The following is a 21039-nucleotide window of genomic DNA, read 5'->3' as shown; positions in this document are numbered from 1 at the left end:
AACATTATTATGGAAGCCCGTAAATCATAATTATCACATATAACGTTATAATTATGCCATAAAAAGCTGGAATTAAAACTACACTATGTAACTTTTTATTTAAAATTCACAAAATTAATAAAATAAACGAGTACATCATAAATCCATCTTCCAAACCGTTTTTTTTTTTTTGTCTCATCATGAATCACTACGGTACAACTAAATAAGTGTTTATACTGTATTTGAACTATTTTAGACCGACCGCTGCGGAGGAGCACAGTACCTGCGTGACGCGTCATTAACACAGGGAAGTAGATCCGGCTACAACGTTCTTCCGCAAGACGCATGCCGTTTTTAAAAAAAAAAATCTTTATTGAATCTTATTCTTAACGATACAAATATATGCAGTTTATTAACCGTTAGAGTGACAAAGTTACATAGTGCAGCTGTAAGTAATAATAAGACATATTAAGTCATATTTTTTTAAAAGATAAAAAACTATGACATACTAAATCGAAATTGACAGTCATAATCATGAGATAAAACGTCAAATTTAACTTTCTATGTCATAATTTCGACTTATTATATCGTAATTATGACTTCGTAGGCTGGCATAATTACGTTTGTCCAAAGCATTTATTTTCTTTTAGTGTCAGAAATGGGCTTAAAAATTGTCTCTGAAATCAGCTTATTTATTATCTGCATTCAGGTAACGCGAGAGTATAATTATGTAAAGTCGTCTTTTACAACAATTAGTTCTATTGGTATTTTCTTGACCCATTCACTATAATAGTAAATGAACCATATATTTCTTGTAAGATACAGCACTCACGTGACTATTTCTGCAGCTTGCAGTAACGACAAACGAGTGAGTCATTTGAATCATTGAGTCAACCGATTTGTTCAACAAACAACACTTGATTCATTCACTTGATTTTTTTTTTTTTTTTTTTTGCCATGACGATATATGATAATATACCACAACCGGCGCCAACGTCATATAATGTCTCTGAACAGATTCACGCCCAGTTTTAGGGAAAACAAACTAGACTTCCCGTAGACTTCAATACAAAATAGCGTCACAAAACAACGTCCGTACTGGTGTAACAACGCCACCCAGTGGCCAGAGGTGTCTTACCCGGACATTTACTCGTGGTCGTACCTCATCGAGTCCCATGGTGAAATGGTTGAAACAAAAAATGAAAATTCGAGCCAAATTCAAATTTTTCGTTGTTGTTTTTTTACTAAACAAAAAAAAAAGTAATAAACGAGCTGGTTTTCATTTCTCGTTATTCCATTCCAAACAGGAAATGAAATGATCAAACTCATTAGATTTGTATTGACCGGTGTTCGGTTAAGTTATAGATCTCAAAACATCTTCCAAATGTGGTTTAATTTCAAATTTCAGCACATCCAGAATTATGAACAAAAGTGAATACATTCACAACATGTCATAAGAGGTTAAAGATCCAGTTAAACTGATTACATTAGTTGGCTATAATTTTGACAATTACAAAAAAAACGAAGTTAATAATACAAAATAATAATCATAACAGCATGTATATGTGCGTGTGAATGTTTTTGGTGGCAGTTTGGTCTATTTCCTTACAATCATAACAACAAATGATAAAAAAGCAAAAATGATACAAAACAAAATGATGCATATAATAACCACATCATTAAATAAATGTCATTAGTTTTGTTAGTTATTTACATACTAAAAATAGCACAACATGTCAATTCTGGCATTTTAATGACGCATACGTTGTACTACAGTAAAGATAATAATTTAATGATAATTGCAAATACTTCTGGTGCTCATGGACGTACAACAACAAAAGCTTGTCTTACAGTCTTAGAATAGACTAGAAATTTATGAGTTGAATTAATTCCATTCGGTACATTCTCAACAAGGGCGTTAAAGAAAAGCAGAACTGAGGTGCGTTTCATACAGTAAATTATACAGCATCTTGCCTTGTGGATTTACATCAGCAAATACATTAAATAATACAGTTCATAGTAGAATAATAGATGCATACTTTATACTTAAGGCAATACATCATAGGTTAAAAAGTGTTTATGGTGAAACTGAATCACATTAAACCGTCCGTATATGTATGTATGTGTGTGTAAAAAATAACCCAAAAACAGAACGAAACTAGCGTTTCCCCTGAGGACTTCTGCTGTAAATCATATAGCTTCCAGATTTGGTAGTAATGATGAGTAATAATCCTCAGGAACAGATTCATAAGGCTCTAAAGCATCAGATTTACATTCAGTAGCAGATCAGATTGCTTTATACACCTGCGAAACGTGTGTGTGTGTGTGTGTGTGTTTAAGACTCAAATGAGCGGCGCATTGAACACACACTGTTCTGACGCGAACGCTAGCTGAACCTGAGCCTGTCTATATCAAAGTGCTCGTTTAGTTAAAGCCTTGTCATGCGGAGCGACTCTGGCAGTGTCTTCCAGTGTTTGCATAGACGTTCAGATGTTGGTTTCACACTGCATGACGGCGTCTTTACTCTCGCTGAGCTCCTGCGTAGCTGTAGCGTCTGCGTTAGCATCTACGTCGTTCTGCGCGGCTCGCTGGTACGTCTCCTCGCGCTTGCGCTCGCGGTCCAGCAAACGGTAGTTGATGAAGTTCCCGATGAAGAGCCAGATGCTGGAGAACACGACCACCGCTCCACAGCACAGGTACATGTACTTGTAGTTCTTAGTGATGTCCACTAGTTTCCCTGCAGAGCAAACATGGCCGTGCAGTTATTATTTTCAGTATGTGTAAATTCCCGCTGTCGTCAATCATTTTATCCATTAAAACTCATCTCAGATCACCAAAATTACACATTTAAATGCGTTTAAATGCCTTAAAACATCTTGAATGTAACTCGACACCCTTGCCTCATTTAGTATATGAATATGCAAATGAGCCCCGCCTCCACTCACTCACTCACTCAGAGATCCACTCGTTGACGATCACACGTTGATCTGATTGGTTACAAGGTAGTTTGTGACGTCAGAAACACCAGCGATTTCAAACCGTGTTTTTGAGACTGTCTTTGGTTCACTGCAGTTTTAAAGGAGTAGTTCACTTTTAAAATGAAAATTAGCCCATGATTTACTCGCCCTGAACTCATCCTAGGTGTATATGACTTTCTTCTCTCGGACGAATGCAATCAGTTATATTAAAAAATGTCCTGGCTCTTCCAAGCTTTATAATGGCAGTTGATTGCCACTTTTATAAATCACATGAGACTTTTAAAAATTCACTTTTATAAATCATAAAAGTGCATCTGTCCATCATAAAAGTGCATCTGTCCATCATAAATCATAAAAGTGCATCTGTCCATCATAAAAGTGCATCTGTCCATCATAAATCATAAAAGTGCATCTGTCCATCATAAAAGTGCAATATAACTCTGATTGTATTCGTCTGAGAGAAGAAAGTCATATACACCTAGGATGACTTGAGGGCGAGTAAATCATGGGCTAATTTTCATTTTTGGGTGAACTATGCCTTTAAATATGTCATTTTAGTGATCAAAGATATCTTTTAGTCTCTGAGCTGCTGTGAGTGAGTGGAGGCGGGGCTAATTTGCATATTCATAGAACCGCATATACTAAACGAGGCAAGGGTGTCAAGTTACATTCAAGATATTTTAAGGAATTCACTTTTTTTTCCAAAGAAAACGCATTTAAATGTGTAATTTTGTTGATCAAAGATGAGTTTTACGGGATAAAATGATTGATTACGGTGGATCATAAGTTTGTCCTCACCCGCCAGCGGTGGCCCGATGAGCACCGGACAGCACTCCACGATGGTGGTCAAGCCCACGGCGCTGGAGAACCTCTGCGCTCCCACCAGGTCCATCAGCGTCTCGAACAGAACCGCGCTCACCATCCCGAAGGCGAAGCCGAAGAACACGGCGTACACCACCATCCCGGTGTAGCTCTGCACCAGCGGGACAAGTAGGTGACACACGCCGTTATACAGCACCGCGAAGCTGAAGAAGTACTGGATCCTGGGCCGGATCCAGCGGGAGTTGGCCAGCAGACCCATCGACGGCCGGGCAAACATGTCCACGAACGCCAGGATGGAGAGCAGGAACGCTGCTTGGTACTCGTCCACGCCGTTGTCTTTAAGTTTAATTCATTCATAAAGCACATTTAAAAACAGCCACAAGACTGACTGTACAAGACATCCAAATAAAAATCATAAATATACACGCTTAAAGGTGCAGTACAGCCGCGTTTCCACCACAGGAACGAGTGACTTTGGGCTGGGACTCGAGAGGCTTTCGCACCGGATAGTTCTGGGATCGAGTCTCCAGGATGGTTCTCCGGGAACTAATGATCCCTTAGGAACGTTTTCCTGGTTGCGTTCGCTCCGCTAGTAGGAACTCTAACGTAACACACGCTTGTTGTTGGGACTTTTATTGTGACGGCGCTGAGAACGCCTGAACACACAGCGCTCACATTCTCCAGTTCATTAGTTCACGATCTGTCGATCAGTCCTGTCCAATACGGTATTAGATAGAACTGATATTCATAGAAAGTAGACAGTAATAAAGTTATTAGCGTATGGCGTGTGTTTGATGTCAGTGTCGCTGAGCAGAAACACATGATCACGTTTCTCTCGGTCTCCTCAAAGTTGCGTTGGGTTTTCTCCTCAGTGTAAAGATTGAGAGCTCCATCTGTCACTGTTTTACATGTAGAGTTAGTTTCTGGAGTAAATATATCGGCTATAATCTGTGCGTTGAGCTTTCTAATAATGGCGGGTGCCGGTGTCTCGCGTGCGTTCGGCCAATCAGAGAACACTAGCGTCACTGTAGTTCCTATAGCGCTGGTTTAGACTCTGGAGGAGGAGTAAATTAGTTCCTCTAAAGGAGTTCCTAGAACTAAAATCATTCCTAGTTCCTGCGGTGCGAACGCGCCAAAAACTTCGGCCAATAGTTCTGGGAATGATGAAGAGGTTCCTCGATGCGAAAGCCGCTTCGGTGTGTTTCCACCACAAGGTCTAAATGAAGTTCTGGGTAAATATCTCTCCCTCAGAAAGTCCCTGCTCACGAGCTGCTGCTTTTATAAAGTTCAGGAACTTTCGGGGGCGGGACTTGTGCGCGGAACGTGCTGATTGGTCGAGTTCATGCTGCATTTTGATTGGTTGACTCCATGCTGCATTTCCTGTTGCGGTGCTGAACAGTTCTTTGCTATTTGAATCTAAAATGGAGTTTAAAAAATCCGACTGATGGGCCGACGACGAGGTTCAGGCTTTATTAAGCTTAAATTCAGAGGATGAAATCCAGCGGTGCTACGTCACCGGACTAACTTGCCTAATTCTCACGATACTTTAGACAGCAAAAAGTCTGGGGGAGAAAAAGTTCCTGGGATAAATTGTTCCAGGTAATTTCGGTGGAAACGCGGCTCATTACACCTTGAATAGTCATTATTCAATTCTACTAATCATAATTACAGTTAGAGTCACTTTATGACAACAATGTGCAATATCTTTACATGAAACTTTCTGTTTCTGTATTGTAGTGTGTAGGTTTGCTAATTAATTTCATTGTATAATACATGCAATGACAATAAAAATAATTGACTTAAATGGATATTACCCAAAAATGTAAATTCTGTCAGTAATTACTCTCCCTCATGTTGTTCAACCCCGTAAGATCTTCGTGAAATATTCGATACGCATCTTTTGCAGCGATTTTTGTGTGAGCATATCAGTGAACAACCCAGACCACTCGGTGAGTTTCACGTCTTAGTAAACTAAAGTTTAATGCGTTTTATGAATGATTGTTCCAGTGCCCCTATGAAACCACTGTGGGGGGGGGGGGCTAACACAGAAACCGAAAATTCTCGGGACAGCAGCATGTGTCCAAATTTTAATCTTAACGGTTCTATTTCATCATAAACGATCTTAAAACAGGGCTTTAAGTGTAAAATACCGAACTTGTCCTTTAAGTTTATCAAGCGACGAGAATACTTTTTGTGCGCAAAAACAAACAAAAATAACTTAAACTTGGTCTTAACTATTCATGTCCTTCTCTGCGGGCCTCGAGTGAGTTCACTAGTGTAACAGCGCAGCGCTTCTGTGTTGTACGTCACACGCATCACACACATGACCAGCGCCGGCCAATAGTGAGCCTCCGTGTGACGTACAACACAGATGCGCTGTTACACTAGTGAACTCACTCGAGGTTGTTATTTTTGTTTTGTTTTTTTTGCGCACAAAAAGTATTCACGTCGCTTGATAAACTTAAGATTGAGTCACTGTAGTCACTTGGACTACTTTAACGATGTCTTTAATAACTTTTCGGGGAACAAGTTTCAATCCCTTAGAAGCCTATGGAGGAGTGATCCAGCTCTCAGATTTAATCACAAATATCTTAATTCCTGTTGCGAACATGAACGAAGGTCTTACGGGGTTGAACAACATGAGGGAGAGTAATTAGTGACAGAGTTTTCATTTTTGGGTGAACTAACCCTTTAAAAGGACAGAAAGTACAGCCACCTTTAGCGTACGACGAGAGGAAGACGATGGGCGAGAAGAAGCCCAGGAACATGATGACGTTCCCCGACAGGTATATGAGGAACCCTCTGTGTTTGAAGAGTGAGAGATCCAGGTACTTATTCACGGTCTCCCAGGCCGTGCGCTTCTCCCGGGACACGGGTTTCTGCAGGACGGGCTGGCTCTGGGTCACTGGTCCCATCAGCGGTCTCATGAGCGCTCCCGCCACGCAGCAGTTTAGCATTAGCCCTCCCAGGATCAGAAAGCTCCCCCGCCAGCCGTACTCGTTGATCAGGTACTGGTTTAGCGGCGCTAGCGTGCTCAGGAACACCGGGCTGCCCGCCATCGCCAGGCCGTTCGCGATCGGACGCTTCTTGTAGAAGTAGCGGCCGATCATCGTCAGTGCAGGCTGGAGGTTAAACGCCAGACCGAAGCCTGAGAGAGAGAGAGAGATAGATAGATATGGGGCGGCTAGTGTGTGTGTGTGTGTGTGTGTGTGTGTGTGTGTGTGTGTGTGTGTGTGTGTGTGTGTGTGTGTGAGTGTGTGTGTGTGTGTGTGTGTGTGTGTGTGAGTGTGAGTGAGTGTGTATGTCTCACCCCCGATGACGCCGATGCAGATGTAAAGCTGGATGACGTTGTTGCAGAACGAGGCGCTGATCATCCCGATGGCACACAGAAATCCTCCCAGGATCATGATGGGTCGACACCCGTACGCATTCACCAGGATACTACTGATGGGGCCTGACACACACACACACACACACACACACACACACACACACACACACACACACACACACATCATGAGAGAAGCAGGACTACTGCAGCTCACAGTCACTCACTCACACTCACTCACTCACACTCACTCACTCACACTCACTCTCACTCTCACTCACTCACACTCACTCTCACTCACTCACTCACACTCACTCACTCACTCACACTCACTCACTCACTCACTTACACTTACTCACTCACACTCACTCACTCACACTCACTCATTCACTCACACTCACTCACTCACAGACTCACTCACACTCTCTCACTCACACTCACTCACTCTCACTCACACTCACTCACTCACACTCACTCAAACACTCACTCACTCACACTCCCTCACACTCACTCACTCACAGACTCACTCACACTCACTCACTCTCACTCACTCACTCAAACTCACTCACTCACACTCACTCATACTCACTCACACTCACTCAAACACTCACACTCACTCACTCACTCACACTCCCTCACACTCACTCACACTCACTCACTCACACTCACACTTACTCACTCACACTCACTTACACTCACTCACACTCACTCATTCACTCACACCAACTCACTCACACCAACTCACTCACACTCACTCATTCACTCACACTCACACCAACTCACTCACACCAACTCACTCAGACCTACTCACTCACACTCACTCACTCTCACTCACACTCACACCAACTCACTCACACTCACTCACACTCACTCACACTCACTCACTCACACTCACTCACACTCACTCACTCACACTCACCCACTCACTCACACTTACTCACTCACTCACTCACACTCACACTCACTCACTCACTGACCCACACTCACGCTCACACTCACTCACTCACACATACACAAACACATCAAGAGACAAGCAGGACTACTGCAGCTCACACACACTCACACTCACTCACTCACACTCACTCACACACACTCACTCACACTCACTCACTCACACTCACCCACTCACTCACACTAACTCACTCACTCACTCTCACTCACACACTCACTCACTCACACTCACTCACTCACCCACACTCACTCTCACACTCACTCACTCACACATACACAAACACATCAAGAGACAAGCAGGACTACTGCAGCTCACACACACTCACACACACTCACTCACTCACACTCACTCACACTCACTCACTCACACTCACCCACTCACTCACACTAACTCACTCACTCACTCTCACTCACTCACACTCACTCACTCTCACTCAATCACTCACTCTCACTCACACTCACTCATTCACACTCACTCACACTCACTCACACTAACTCACTCACACTCACTCACACTCACTCACTCACTCACACTCAAACTCACTCACACTCACACTCAATCACACTAACTCACTCACACTCACTCACTCACTCACTCACACTCACTCAAACTCACTCACTCACACTCACTCATACTCACTCACACTCACTCATACTCACTCACACTCACTCACACTCACTCAAACACTCACTCACACTCACTCACTCACTCACACACACTCACACTTACTCACTCACACTCACTTACACTCACTCACACTCACTCATTCACTCACACCAACTCACTCACACCAACTCACTCACACTCACTCATTCACTCTCACTCACACCAACTCACTCACACCAACTCACTCAGACCTACTCACTCACACTCACTCACTCACACTCACACCAACTCACTCACACTCACTCACACTCACTCACTCACACTCACTCACTCACACTCACCCACTCACTCACACTTACTCACTCACTCACTCACACTCACTCTCACACTCACTCACTCACTCACCCACACTCACGCTCACACTCACTCACTCACACATACACAAACACATCAAGAGACAAGCAGGACTACTGCAGCTCACACACACTCACACTCACTCACTCACACACACACACTCACTCACACTCACTCACTCACACTCACCCACTCACTCACACTAACTCACTCACTCTCACTCACTCACACACTCACTCACTCACACTCACTCTCACACTCACTCACTCACCCACACTCACTCTCACACTCACTCACTCACACATACACAAACACATCAAGAGACAAGCAGGACTACTGCAGCTCACACACACTCACACACACTCACTCACTCACACTCACCCACTCACTCACACTAACTCACTCACTCTCACTCACTCACACTCACTCACTCTCACTCAATCACTCACACTCACTCTCACTCACTCATTCACACTCACTCACACACTCACACTCACTCACACTAACTCACTCACACTCACTCACTCACACTCACTCACTCACAATCACTCACACTAACTCACTCACTCACACTCAAACTCACTCACACTCACACTCAATCACACTAACTCACACTCACTCACTCACTCACTCACTCACACTCACTCACTCACACTCACTCACACTCAAACTCACTCACACTCACACTCAATCACACTAACTCACTCACACTCACTCACTCACTCACTCACACTAACTCACTCACACTCACTCACTCACTCACTCACTCACACACACTAACTCACTCACGCACACTCACACTAACTCACTCACTCACTCACACTCACACTAACTCACTCACACTCACTCACTCACTCACTCACACTAACTCACTCACTCACTCACTCTCACACTCACTCACTCACACATACACAAACACATCAAGAGACAAGCAGGACTACTGCAGCTCACACACACTCACACTCACTCACTCACACACACTCACACTAACTCACTCACACTCACTCACTCACACTCACTCACACTAACTCACTCACACTAACTCACTCACTCACTCTCACTCTCACACTCACACATACAGAAACACATCAAGAGACAAGCAGGACTACTGCAGCTCACACACACACTCACACTCACTCACTCACACACACTCACTCACTCACACTCACCCACTCACTCACTCACACTAACTCACTCACTCACACTCACTCACTCTCACTCAATCATTCACACTCACTCACTCACTCACTCACTCACACACTCACTCTGACTCACACTCACTCACTCTCACTCACCCACTCACTCACACACACTCACTCACTCACTCACACTCACTCACTCACTCTCACTCACTCACTCTCACTCACGCACACTCACCCACTCACTCACACACACTCACTCACTCACTCACTCACTCTCACTCACTCTCACTCACACTAACTCACTCACGCACACTCACTCACTCACACTCACTCACTCACTCTCACTCACTCACTCTCACTCACACTCACTCACTCACTCACACTCACTCACTCTCACTCACACTCACTCACTCACACTCACTCACTCACTCACACTCACACTCACTCACTCACACTCACACTAACTCACTCACGCACACTCACACTAACTCACTCACACTCACTCACTCACACTAACTCACTCACTCACACTCACTCACTCACACTAACTCACTCACTCACTCACTCACACTCAAACTCACTCACTCACACTCAATCACACTAACTCACTCACTCACACTCACACTCAATCACTCACTCACACTGACTCACACTCACACTAACTCACTCACGCACACTCACACTAACTCACTCACTCACACTCACTCACACTAACTCACTCACTCACACTCACTCATTCACACTCACTCACTCACTCTCACTCACTCACACTCACTCTCACTCACTCACTCAATCACACTCACTCAAACTCACTCTCACACTCACTCACTCACACATACACTCACACATCATGAGACAAGCAGAACTCAGGGATTAAAGTTCTCCGTCGCTACGACGGATTTCCGTTAATTGCAGCGAGTCTATGACGGATTTCCGTCAATTGCAGGGTTCCCGTCTGTCCTTAATGTCTTAAATTCACTTTTCATAATGTTAAGGCCGTAAATAGGCTTTCATTTCTCAAATAGTGTGATAAATGTCTTAATTTTAGTTTGAATAGGTCTTAAATTAAGGAAAGACGAGGTGTATTCACCCTGCTGAGGGGGATGTGATAAAGCCTGGATCGGAGCCAAAGCACGTTCCTCTCTCCACTCTAACATTCTGTAATCACTTCGCTTATGGTCCAGTCCGGGTTTTCAATTCCCGCTCACGGAAAAACTGCTCCGTGTTCACTCAATTAATCTTAGTTTTGGAGAAGTGCATGTCAGGCTACAGCTGGTTTGCTGCGGTCCGAATCCGAGCGAGTTTGTTCCCTGCGCCCCCCGCAGCGTTGGTCTGGTTTCACGTTCAACTTAATTCTATCGAACCCTGGTGCGTTTGCGTGCATATTACGTCAACGCAAACGTGCACGGCGCATGATAGAAAACAGAACGCGGGTCAATATTGGCCGTTTCTCAATACCAATAGGCTACGCAAAAACCTCGGACTTGCGTCCTTGATAGTTCGGACTTGGCAAGTTCGACTCGGGAGAACGAACTCCCGAGGACGCGAGTCCGGTTATTCTGCAAACGGATCCGCGGTGATCTTGGTTTCGTCACTCATCTCGCTCTGGCTACTCCGGTTATCTCTTTATGTATATTTTAGTCAACAATAAAATGAAATATGGTATAAAATACAAGTCTGCCTCTTTTCATCAACAATAAAACGAAATATATACAAAATACCTCTTTTCATTTATAAATGAACATATTATCATAAACATATTAGGCCTATATGGCCACACAAATGTGGTTCAGATAACGCACATTGATTATCTTCACTCCATATATTTATAACAACACGCAATATAAAACACAACCCTGCTTCTTTTTGTTTTCATTTTAAAAATATGAAACATTATTGATCATTAAAACTGACAAACTTAACAAACAGAGACAGGGTTGTATCATTTTATTTTATTATGCATGTACACATACAAGAGAATGCATAGTAAAATATATAAAGAATATTTTATATATTTTAGAATATATAACATTACACAACCCTGTTGCTTTTTGTTAAATGTCAGTTTTAATTATCAATATCCATAAAAGTATAAGTAGCCTAATATGTAGGCTATAAGAAGCTATACAATGAGAAATAAAGCAAACAATTCAGTCAAACATTAGTCAGCTCTCTAATAGGCTACACAGTTAAAGTTAAATAGCCTAAATATATAAAGTTATGAAACTTCACTTTGCCCTCAGCCAAAACGATTTGCCATTAAACAAACTATATATTAATATAATTTAGCATTGTTTGGTCTTATAAGATAAATAAAAACATGCACTGAAAAGTTATGTAGATGGTTGATTATTTGTCAAGCTAAGTAATTTTTTTTCATAGATTAAAATAGCTTTTAAAATATGCAAACTGGCAATATTAAAGCGGTTTAAAACATCTCCCCTTAAAACGATATTGGTCTCGACTATTTAAATAAAGTTAAAGGAATATGACTTGGCCTGAAAAAAATTTTCAGTCAGAAGAATTTTTTTCACTTTAATCCCTGAGAACTACTGCAGCTCACATACACACACACACTGACACACACACACACTCATACACGCACATACACACACACACACACACTGACACACACACACACTCATACACGCACATACACACACACACACACACACTCACACACACACACACACACACACACACACACACACATCATGAGACAAGCAGGACTGCTGCAGCTCACATACACACACACACTGACACACACACACACACACTCATACTCACACACACACACACACACACACTCACACACTCACACACACACACACACACACACACACACACACACATCATGAGACAAGTAGGACTGCTGCAGCTCACACACACACACACACACACACACACACACACACACACACACACACATACACATGTCTGTAGTGTACAGTGGATTAGAGTCGTTGGTCTTGAGCCCAGAATGTATCGAGAAACGATGTTCTCTAAGGTGGAACGTTTTACTTGAAGTCTTATAAAGCAGATGCATCATGGGATATTTGGCTTCACTAATGATTTCAAAAGCTTGAGAATGTGTGAAAATGTGTGTGTTCTCAGCATGTTAAAGCGATAGTTCACCCTGAAATGAAAATTAGCCCATGATTTACTCGTACTCAACTCATCCTAGCTGTATCCTCCCAGGATCATGATGGGAGGATTAAACATGTGCTGACTCTTCCAGCTTTATAATGGTAGTGAATGAGTGTTTCTGTTTTAAAGTCCATAAAAGTGCTTCTATCCATCATAAAGAGTCAGGACATGTTTAATATATCTCTGTGTTCGTCTGAGAGAGTGTCAGATACAGCTAGGATGAGTTGAGGACGAGTAAATCATGGGATCATTTCATTTCTGGGTGAACTATCCCTTTAAGGTCGAATCTGCATGTTAATGCTTGTTCATAATAAAAGATGCTGATTTAATTTCGGCATGACCTGCATCACACACACCTGGATCACACACACCTGCTGGTGTTCGGGGTCAAATGGAGGCTGATTAGTCCAGTAATGAATTTCATTAAACGTGAACTGAAAGTGGTTTCTCAGACATTCATAACATTGAGATCATATTTCCACACACACACATACACACACACATACACACCGCGTGTTTACCTCCAGCGTACATGACGGCCAGCATGATGGAGGAGATCCAGGCCGCCTGACTGTACACACGCACGCACACACACACACACACACTCACACATACACACACTGCGTGTTTACCTCCAGCGTACATGACGGCCAGCATGATGGAGGAGATCCAGGCCGCCTGACTGTACACACGCACGCACACACACACACACTCACACATACACACACCGCGTGTTTACCTCCAGCGTACATGACGGCCAGCATGATGGAGGAGATCCAGGCCGCCTGACTGTACACACGCACGCACACACACACACACACACACTCACACATACACACACCGCGTGTTTACCTCCAGCGTACATGACGGCCAGCATGATGGAGGAGATCCAGGCCACCTGACTGTACGAGGCGTCGAAGATCCTCTGTATGTCTTTGAAGAACACAGTGGTGGCTTTTGGGAAGGCGTAGGAGAAGCCGATGGAGATGAAGGCTCCGCCCACAACAGCCCAGCCCCACCCACCATCAGGAGGCGGGACCACCGGCGGCCCAACGGGAGGAGGCATTGCGGAGTCACTGCGACACACACACACACACCGTCACATGCCAGATTCCGACCATCGACTGTATAAATATGGGTGTAGTGTGCGTGACGTCACTCGTAGTATTTCTGAATAGTGTTTTTGAAGCCCAAAATGGACAGAGCCGGCCGTCGCCATCTTGGCAGCGTCACTCCCGGATAAAGGAACATGTGCAGCAAAGCGGATTAGCTGAGGTGACGTGACGCTAACAGACTGCGTTGATTCTGACTCAACCAGTGACGTGACTGTGGGGGCGGGGCCTCTGTCTGACTGACCAATTAGAGAGGAGAGGGCGTGTTCAGGAAACCTGTTTGAAAACCAAGCGTTAAACTTCCTGTCTCTCTCTCTCCCTCTCTCTTTCCACACTGAAGAGACTTAAACTGCAGTTCCTCCACGGGCCACTAGAGGCCGGCTGCAGAAGAGACTCAATCCCATAGACTCGCATGTTAAAATGCTCAACTTTACAGCAGAAAAAACATGTTTACAGTCTGGTGCAAAAAGTGTTTTTGGTCTAAATAGCTCATTTTGTCCTTCATGACGACTGTGAGGGGGGTGAATTTTTTTCTCATTTAACTCATCTGTTTAAATGATATTAAGCCTTAAAGTTGTGCATAATTAAGGGCGTGGCCACTTGAGTGACAGGTGGATTTCCGCTGATGTCACTACTAGCCGTTTGTCTGCTGTCTGTTAGCGTCACGTCACCTCAGCTAATCCGCCTCTGCACATGTTTGTTTATCCGGGAGTGACGCGGCCAAGATGGCGACGGCCGGCTCCGCCCACTTTAGGATTCAAAAACGCTCTTCAGAAACACTACGAGTGATATTTTTAAACAGTCTATGGTTAAAACATGGTTCTTTCTGAAACCCTGCAGAAATGAGTGTTTTTAGTCTCCGGTGGGCAGATAGTGAGAGCAGAAATAGCAGCGACGAGGAACGAGCTCTAATTAAGAACAAACACAGCTGTCAATCACTGACAAATTAAGCCCCGCCTCCAGTTCCCTGTAGACTCCACCTCCTGATGAATTCTACAGTCAGAGTCAATTTACAAACCAAACAAAACTCAAGTGATTCTTATCATGTGATGTTTCAGATCTGAAGCCAAAGCTTTCACACACAGCGCTCATGTGACGTTGTACAGCTCAGTACTAAAGCCCTGTGTAAGATAAGCTTTTGTTTTCTGCTGAACTCTTCAAACCGCATAACCTTCTTGCACAGGGATATATCAGCACATGCTGACTCGAGTTATCCTGCTGATTCTTCATGGAGGGACTACAGTGAATGTGTGCCACTTTCTTTACAATAAATGACTCTTGATTTAATATTTTGATGTCTAACAAATGAATGGATTCAGCCGCTCAAATTATCAACCAATCGCACGTCTTGTTGAAAGTGATGCGGTTTGTCTGATCCAATCGGAGGCTCGGTACGAATTCAGTGAGGTGATTGGCCGACAGCACAGACTCAGGTGACGCTGTAATCTGACACCTGATGACATCAGCGCTGAGGTCTCGTCATGTGACCGGCGTGTGTTTCTGACCGTCCTTCAGCTTCAAGGTCTCCGTGTAGTTTAAAACGCCTCATGAATATTTAATTAGATTGCATTCCTCGTCTCAGTTCACATCACTCTTTAAAGTACACTGAAAAAAGCTTGCCGTTTCTTTGTAATTATACACTACCAGTCAAAAGTAAGATTTTAATGTGTTTAAAAGAAGTCTCTTCTTCTCACCAAGGCTGAATATATTTGATTAAAAGCAGTGAAATATTATTACAATCTAAATCATCTGTTTTCTATGTGAATATATAGTAAAATGTAATTTATTCCTGTGATCAAAGCTGAATTTTCAGCGTCATTACTCCAGTCTTAATATAATAATATATAATATAAGTCTGAAATATAATCTTTTATAACATTAAACACCACCGTTCAAAAGTTCAAAAGAATTTTTATTTTATTTTTTGAGGAAAATAAATAAAAGAAATCAATACTTTTATTCATCAAGGATGAATTAAATTGATCAAACATTACAGTAAAGACATTTATAATGTTACAAAAGATTATATTTCAGATAAATGCTGTTCTTTTGAACTTTCTTTTCATCAAAGAATCCTGAAAAAAAACTGTAAATAACTGTTTTCAACACTGATAATAATCATAAATGTTTCTTGAGCATCAAATCATCATATTATAGTGATTTCTGAAGGATCATGTGACACTGAAGACTGGAGTAATGATTTAATTACACAGAAAATAAATTACACAGTTACATTAAATTGTAACAATATTATTTATTTTGTTTGTTTTGTTTGTATTTTTAATCAAATAAATGCAGCCTCGTGAGCAGAAGAGACTCTTTTCTCTTAAAAACATTAAAAATCTGTAAATCGTGTAGATGAAACTGAGTGACGACTGTAATTGTTTTGAGTGCGGGTCAAAGGTCAAGGCCTGTTTAAAGGTTTGAATGGCAGGAAAGACCCGCTGACTGTGTTCTCGAGGTCACTTTGAAGGTCTTCGAGAGACGAGAAGTTCAAAAACAAGATCTGGTTTCTCAGATCCAGGAACAATAGAGGTTTGACGGGCGTCTCCACCTCTCTTTGATATTTCAAACATCTGAGATATCATAACATAAACGCACATAATGTACACACGTACACCGACGCACACGAGTCACAGTCTGTGGACAATAACTCACACTTATCATATTCATATCTGATAGTCACATGATCGGCCCTTCTGTCTCTGAGTTTACACTGTTTTATCAAGTTCAATTCTTTTAGTTTAATTATACAAACGTCCTTCAATCTGTGAGAATATCCTCATCATTTATTATAATAATCAAGAGTATCGAATATGATCATCATGCTTTTGAGGAAGGTTTATTAGTTCATTTCTCAATCATCATTATTGTATGATCATAAAACTAAGCATTTAAATATCATCTTACTAAGACACATTATAGGCAGATATTGATATTTATATATGTTTTATGTAAGTATCAGCTGTACTGTTATTGATTCAAGCATTTTTGCATAAAATTGAAGTGTTTTTTCTCCCCATATGAAAATTATTGCTGATACTGATTATTCTTTATAGAAGAAAATAACCCAGTATTGATCAGCTTTAATATATCGGCCAAATGTTCTTATCGGACTGATAACGATGATAACATTAAAAATGAACATGATATCACAGATGTGATGCTGATTTATCGTGCGTCGCTAATATTCTCATAAAACCCTGATGTAATAAATATGATGCAAAACAAAACATGCAATTTTTTCTTTTCTTTTGTCGAAAGGTTCAATAAACTGTTGCATTCAAAAGAAAACTATGATGTCATATGACAGGGTTGGGGGTTTTTTTTCAGGGTCATTATCGTGACCTTTGACCTTCTTCTGGAGAACACACTCCTGATTAACCCTTACACTGCATTTATCACGCTTAGACTGCAAAACACACATTAATAGTTGATATATATTCTACTATGATCTTGTTTGAAGGTATTTCACAGGAAAAAGGGCCAGATGTGTGTGTGTGTGTGTGTGTGTGTGTGTGTGTGTGTGTGTGTGTGTGTGTGTGTGTGTTTGTGTGTGTGTGTGTGTGTGTGTTCAGAGATATGAAAACATGAACCTAAAGATAAATAAATGCTGCGGGCGTCTCCTTCAGGACTCAGCGTGAGCCGTGGACGTGTGTGTGTGTGTGTGTGTGTGTGTGTGTGTGTGTGTGTGTGTGTGTGTGTGTGTGTGCTTCGTTCTTCCCAACGGTAGAACACACACAACATGCTTTACTTACAATAACACTTTAACTGACATCACTCTTTTAACTTATGCTAATACTAATGCAATATTTCTCATTTTCATCTAGTTTAAGTAGAAGCACTAAAAGTGGATTCGCTTTATTTTAAGTTGTCACTGTTACAGTGTAATTATATATTTAAGTACTGATTAATAATAATTAACAACATGTACTTACTATAAGGGATTAGTTGAGGGTTAGTTGCATGTAATTATGCAAAATGTAAAGTTATTACTATGGTAAAAACATGTAACAAGGTCCCACAGCTCAACAAACACACAGCAGGATTGAGACTCGTGTGTTTCTGTCTGATAGTGTAATAATATCAGATAACACTATATTTCATTATCTTGCCCTTGATAATATATTGTAAACATGAGTGAATATTAACATCATAAACACACATCATGCATGCTGAATGTGCTCAGATACAGTCACGTGACCCTCTGAAGTGACCCAGATGAGCCAAACCGGCTTACAGCATCAAAGCCGGATAAATATAGAACTCTATTCACTTCTATTCTCTATACCGATGCCGATTCAGACCGGATGCAACCGGTCCATATTCATTATTCATCACATTTATGCAGCATTCATCACATTAATCTGCAGTCGCCTAGGCATTATTAACAGTGAATGTATATGTGCATCATCACCACATGATTCACATCCTCATTTGTTGGTATTTCCCGTTCAGCATCATTCTGATAACGGGACCGTCCCGGCAGCACCAAACACATCATCATCATCATCATCATCATCATCATCATCATATGAGAAAGCCTGCTTACCTTCAGGTCCGGTTATCAGTGCTGTCTGTCTCTCTGACCTTCAGTCGCTGCTGCAGAAAGACTCTCCGCACGCGCGTTTGAATCAGTCGGCAGTGACGTCACTCGCGCTTTCCCGGGGCGCGGTAACGGACTCTGCTATGGCGGAGGCTTGGCTCATGAATATTAATGAGGCGATGAGACGTACGCGCTACGCGATTGGCTACGAGGCAGGCGTGTGTTTCGATGGGCGGGGTCATATCCGGGAAGGTTTAGGCCTACCGACGTCGTCACAGAATAGTATAAATATTTACTATTATCAAGTAAAAGGAGCGCACGAGCTCCACTCTTGTTTGTTATTCCAGTCACACAGTTTTTGGCCCTGCTTATGAACGTCTTAACGTGGCTTATTGTACTAAAACAATCAGCAGGGAGAAAGAATGTGTTTCTCACATGATCCGCCTTTGTTGAAAACACATTATTCTGCCAAAGCAACGAGTGTAATCCAAGAGGAAATACAATAATAGTACATTAATAGAGGAGACAGTTTGGAGACTCGGGTTTGGGTTTAACACAGTTTTACTTTGAACGAAATAATGAACTTTCACATAGATACGTGATGAATGAGGATTAGGCACAACATCTAACAAAAATATGTTTTTGAACGTTTTTCTAACGTTCCCGTTAAGTACTAAACGTTATTTTTGAAAGTAAAAAAATATATAATGTTAAACATTTCAGAAAAAAACGCTCCATGAACGATGTAAATTAAAGTTTTTTTGCTAACGTTTTGGGAATGTTATTAAAGACCAGATAACTTTTCACGTTTAAATGTTCAATTGAGCAATAAATGTGTATTTTTCTCGTCGTTCTCTCTCAAACTAAATGTATGTTCATGAATGATTCGTTTTGCGTCAGTCACGTGACAAACGAACAAAATGACTCGTTTCTGAGCTAATCGTTTCTGTTTAACATAAATTATATTTGGCTGCATTTTAATTATTTCCTAATTCAGAATATGATTGATTGCGTATGATGATGATGTATTTTGGGGAATTTGGCTTTTAAAAAGCTTACGTTTTAATTAGCGGTAGGCTATATCCAAATTTATATAGAGCTGTGCGAAAATATCGTTTATATATATTTATATATCCATCTTTATTTACAGAATTGTTCATGTTTTGATGAAAAAGATGCATGTTTAGTCGTCTCTTGAAGAGCCAGTGTCTTGAATCTGATGCGAGCGAGTGCATGTTTATGAAGAGAGGAGTGACGTTAAAGCTCTTCGGCTCGATAAAGAACACAGTGTGGTCTGTGAAGTTTGGCTGATCATCAATCACTGCTTCAGGGTTCCTGGATGATGAACCTACAGCCGAATGGAGAAGCCGTGATGTAGTGTTGGGTTGGTCGAGAACACGAGCAGTTCTTTGTCTTCACAAGCTTGAGTCGAAGGTGATGGTTCTTCATCCGGCTGGAAATGTCTCAGGCTGAGATGTGAGAAGCTCCGGCTGGAATGAGAGGTGGAGTTGTGTGTTGTCAGTGTAGCAGTGATGGGAAACCCATGTTTCTGAGTGACAGATCCTAGTGATGGCATGTAGAAGAGCAGCGGTCCCAGCACTGAGCCCTGAGGCACTCCAGTAGCTCGATGATGATGGGTCATCTCATCTCACCTCTCCATGACACCCTGAAAGAAGACACACACACTATTACACACACTCATACACAAACACTATCACACTCACACACTCTCTCTCTCTCTCTCTCACACACACACACACACACACACACACAAACACTATCTCACACAGACACTTACATACACTCACACAGACACGCACAAACACACACTCTCTCTCTCTCACACACACACACACACACACACACACTATCTCACACAGACACTTACGTACACTCACAGACACAAACACACTCACAGACACAAACACACACACACACACACACACACAGACAAACGAACACACACACACACACACACACACACACACACTATCTCACACAGACACTTACGTACACTCACAGACACAAACACACTCACTCTCTCTCACACACACACACACAGACAAACGAACA

General features: G+C 42.1%; 1 protein-coding gene across 2 annotated transcripts; it reads right to left on the bottom strand.

Annotated features, from left to right (window-relative positions):
* Window positions 1-1353: 1353 nt before the first annotated feature.
* On the bottom strand, window positions 1354-19433 carry LOC143706032 (monocarboxylate transporter 2). 2 transcript variants are annotated; one of them, XM_077197574.1, is made up of 6 exons: window positions 18973-19433; window positions 14161-14384; window positions 7090-7233; window positions 6496-6927; window positions 3756-4115; window positions 1354-2716 (listed from the first exon to the last, which is right to left on the bottom strand). In XM_077197574.1, exons 2-6 carry the CDS (start codon window positions 14372-14374, stop codon window positions 2466-2468), a joined length of 1401 nt encoding a protein of 466 aa, XP_077053689.1. In that variant the 5' UTR covers window positions 14375-14384; window positions 18973-19433; the 3' UTR covers window positions 1354-2465. The 2 variants fall into 2 exon arrangements, with proteins under 2 accessions (XP_077053689.1, XP_077053690.1); XM_077197575.1 differs by lacking the exons at window positions 14161-14384; window positions 18973-19433 and adding an exon at window positions 13830-13880.
* Window positions 19434-21039: the final 1606 nt, after the last annotated feature.

Source organism: Siphateles boraxobius, unplaced genomic scaffold, assembly GCF_051911475.1.
Source record: "Siphateles boraxobius isolate OS27281-9 unplaced genomic scaffold, OSU_SipBor_1 4, whole genome shotgun sequence".
In the NCBI taxonomy this organism is placed as follows: domain Eukaryota; kingdom Metazoa; phylum Chordata; class Actinopteri; order Cypriniformes; family Leuciscidae; genus Siphateles; species Siphateles boraxobius.
The sequence above is the reverse complement of the archived record's forward strand: the minus strand, read 5'-3'. Positions and strand labels throughout refer to the sequence as shown.

What these genes read in the sequence shown, in the direction of transcription:
- LOC143706032 (XM_077197574.1), bottom strand. Translation starts at nt 14,374, where the DNA reads ATGCCTCCTCCCGTTGGGCCGCCGGTGGTCCCGCCTCCTGATGGTGGG. An exon ending in GGCCGTCATGTACGCTGGAG is followed by an intron (nt 7,234 to 14,160) that starts GTAAACACGCGG and finishes TGTGTGTGTCAG; the next exon opens with GCCCCATCAGTAGTATCCTG. An exon ending in CATCGGGCCACCGCTGGCGG is followed by an intron (nt 2,717 to 3,755) that starts GTGAGGACAAAC and finishes TTTGCTCTGCAG; the next exon opens with GGAAACTAGTGGACATCACT.